Source organism: Alosa alosa, chromosome 9 (assembly GCF_017589495.1).
Source record: "Alosa alosa isolate M-15738 ecotype Scorff River chromosome 9, AALO_Geno_1.1, whole genome shotgun sequence".
NCBI lineage: Eukaryota > Metazoa > Chordata > Actinopteri > Clupeiformes > Clupeidae > Alosa > Alosa alosa.
The window spans coordinates 11,475,449-11,478,903 of NC_063197.1; the positions used below are offsets into that span (position 1 = coordinate 11,475,449).

Genomic DNA, 3,455 nt, shown 5'->3' on the forward strand with positions numbered 1-3,455 from the left:
TAGGTTGATAAATATTGGTCCTGCACTGTATTGCCATAGACTCTTAGTTGAATTTTATTCTCCTCAATGTTTTTGAGGCATTCCAGTGTTGCTTTAGCCTTCTGCCTAGCTTGAGCAATTCCTCAACTGGTGGGCAGAACATCCCACAAGCCAAACTGAAAACTTTTTTCATTGTCCCTTCAATTCTAGAAGGTTCCCCAGTTCCCACAGAAATATCCCCACACAATCATCTGACTTCTGGTATTGGTTTTATTTATGGTTTTGTCAACCTTCACAAGGTCTGCCATCTGCTGCTGTTGCTTGCCACTCGAAACCCCTTAATGGGGATGGAGCCTTTGTGGTTGCCTCTGGCACCCCAGAAATGGGCTTCCCGCTCGGCCTTCTTCCAGTCTCCAGCCTCTGGCCTCAACACGCTCACCTTTTCTCCTTCTTCTTTCAATCCTTCTGAAGCTAAACATAATAGGGGGGAACACTTCATTAAAATTCAATGCTGAACAATTTTGATGTTTTAAATGTGAGCTCACTTTTGACATAGCTCAGTTTTGACTTGACAACTACTTCTTATGAGCTGATGTCTTCTACTCACTCAGAGTTGAATCCACTTTGTCCAGGAAACTGTCAAGCTCAACTTTTACACCTTCTTCCCTCTGCCGTTCAGTGATCTCAAGCTCTTTTCTGTCTGCACTGTTCATTTCAACTTGATCCAGAAGGTTTTTCATCACAAGCTGTATATCATCTTCCCTCTGTTCATTTATCTCTGATTCTTCTAATTGTTTGTCCAAGTATGTGTCTAGGTCATTAAGAACAATTACAACATCTTCAGGGATCTCCATGGGCAGAGTTAATCCCTCTGCTCTCTCCCTTGCCTTCTTGTCCAGTCTGATTCTGCCATGTTCAACCAGCTTCAGTTCCCTTATCAGGAGCTTTTGAAGTTCCTTTTTGGTCTTCTTTTTGGGATTCTTCTGATTTTCATCCATGTCCATGTCAACATTAACCCCCGAAGCCTTCAGTTCTCTCTTTAGGTCTTCCAGTTTGTATTTTTTGACGCGTTTCTTAATTGTTGTATCCGAACCGTGCTCATCCTGCCGTGCTGCCAGGCAGCAGGCAAAAAACCAACAGAACCACATTGAAAACAGACTGCCAGAAATTAAAATCCAAACATCAAATTACCACAAAATCTGAAACCAGCCAACTTCTACACCAACTCCAGAAATAGTGAACAAAAAATCCAGTGTACTCTGTACCAAAGATTCTAGAACAGAGCTAGAATCTTTGCCCTGTACGATGTTCTATGACATCATGATGTTGCCTAGCCACCTTTGTGACCTTAAACGGAATGGTCTGATGCATGACTATTGTTAGCAGTCAAATGCATCTTCAGATTCCATTGTCCGTCTTGACTCTTTTGATAATGTAGATCCTCATATGGTTATGGTTATGGTTATAGTTATAGTTACACTTTTATCCAAAGTCACATACAACTACAAAACAATATACTGTAATAGTTAAAATTTAACAGGGAACAAATTAAGATGTTGGTCAGACTATAATAAGGAGAATAGCAATAATAAACAACCACGTCAATTCAATCAATACCCTAATGAAATAAACAATGAAAAAAAGAGAAAATAGCAATAATAAACAATAATGTACATTCAATCAATAATATAATAACAATAATGCATGGTAATACTACATTATGGAGAAAATCAATAATAAACAACAATGTCAAATTAATCAACAGCATAATGAAAATAAAACAATACTATACAAATCATGACACATAAGAAGTGCTTAATGAACTAAGTGCATGTTGAACAGATATGTCTTTAGACCCCTCTTAAAAGACCCAAAACTATCACAGGAACGGAGAGCACTGGGCAACTCATTCCACCAACATGGAACCACTGAGGAAAAAAGTCTTGAATTTGACCTAGTGTTTATGACTGGTCGACACAGCAGACGCTCTTCAGAAGACCGCAGTGGGCAGTTGGGGATGTACGTCTTGATCATTGAATTAAAATAACACGGAGCAGATCCAGTCAGTGTCCTATAGGCCATTGGCTTATGGATTGTGAGGGTCTCTTTCTGCAGGGTAGGCTCATGGTGACCAGTTCAGACCCTAGGTGGTCTGGTTCTGGCCATATTTCCAGTATTTTCCGGGATTTCACCTTAGGCCAAAGATTTGAACAAGGTAAAACGATCGCCATCCTATATCTTTTTCACATTTTAAACTTTATGACAATCTCTCTCTGTGGTTCAAAGGGTGTTATGCCCTCCGTGTTTACGATATTTAATGATCCTGACCCTCAAACAAGGGAGCAAGCAAAGTACAACCTGACTCACAAACGTCAAGATAGACATTTAGGGTTCATCAAGGCATGCCTTGCTTGTGTGGCCCGAGCGTGAGCGTGTCAGGTGGTGGCAGCATATGTGGAGCTACGCAATATTGCCGATTACAGAAATGGGGCGTCCAACAAAAGTTCTGATGAAAACGCACACACACCGCATCACGTCCAGTCAGGACATTCCCATTGAAAATAATGTAACCAAACCGATTGTTGTCACTAACGCTCACTCATATTGTGTATATCACTGACACGATAGTGGGCAATCAGACCCAAAGCTCAAGGCGAATATTCACATGATTCAGGGACTTGTGGCCTCCGTCAACCACTTATAAAACAGCTTCAATTCAGGTGATTCAGGTAGGCTACATGTCTTTATGTATATAAAAAGGTTATTCTGCTAATAAACTCTGGACTAAGAGAAACAAAATTGAATAAGTTAGCCTGCTGTTGCCACAACAGTACTGCAACCTTTGTCACAGTGAAGCTCTAGTCCTCACAGTTGGGACTGTTGATTTCTAATAAGTTTTTGTATTTTAGGTCAGTGGTAGAGGCACTCAATTTTCATTTCATACATTTCTGGCACAAGGAGTAATGGAATTTACGAGACTCACATAACCTGGGCTGGCACAGATAAAAAAGGCAATAAATATCAAAATTATGCGAATTACACTTCAAAGCTTCAAGTAGGGGATTCCATGGCTCACAGGCAAAAGTTTAAACCTCACATTCAACACAGTATAACTCGGGGTCAAGTCCAACCAGATCCCTTTGATCTGAGTGGACAGATAGTAGCCTACCTATCAGAGAAAAGTCCGTCAGAAAACATGCAATGGTTTTAATATACGTCGACTGTTTGCAAACAGATCAGCCAAACGTCCGTCACTCATCGACCACTCGCAACCCCTTCATACTAAAACAGCTCTGGCCAGACGACTCTGCAGTGGCGAGGATTACAAGCGATTATTTCCAGACAACATTCCCTCCACAGGCCTCGCTGAAGGCTCCAGATAGTTAATTGCATCTCTTTGCTAATATGCTTATTACAAAGATAGGAAGAGGGATAATCCCAGTACGACTAGCCCGGTGGGAAATTCACAAATAACT

The 3,455-nt window shown here is 40.9% G+C and overlaps 1 protein-coding gene across 1 annotated transcript; it reads right to left on the reverse strand.

Annotated features, from left to right (window-relative positions):
* Positions 1-231: 231 nt before the first annotated feature.
* LOC125301119 lies at positions 232-1,224 on the reverse strand. Its single transcript, XM_048253422.1, has 2 exons — positions 587-1,224; positions 232-450 (listed from the first exon to the last, which is right to left on the reverse strand). The coding sequence occupies exons 1-2, from the start codon at positions 1,125-1,127 to the stop codon at positions 272-274; spliced, it is 720 nt and encodes a 239-aa protein (XP_048109379.1). The 5' UTR covers positions 1,128-1,224; the 3' UTR covers positions 232-271.
* Between the last annotated feature and the right edge of the window lie 2,231 nt (positions 1,225-3,455).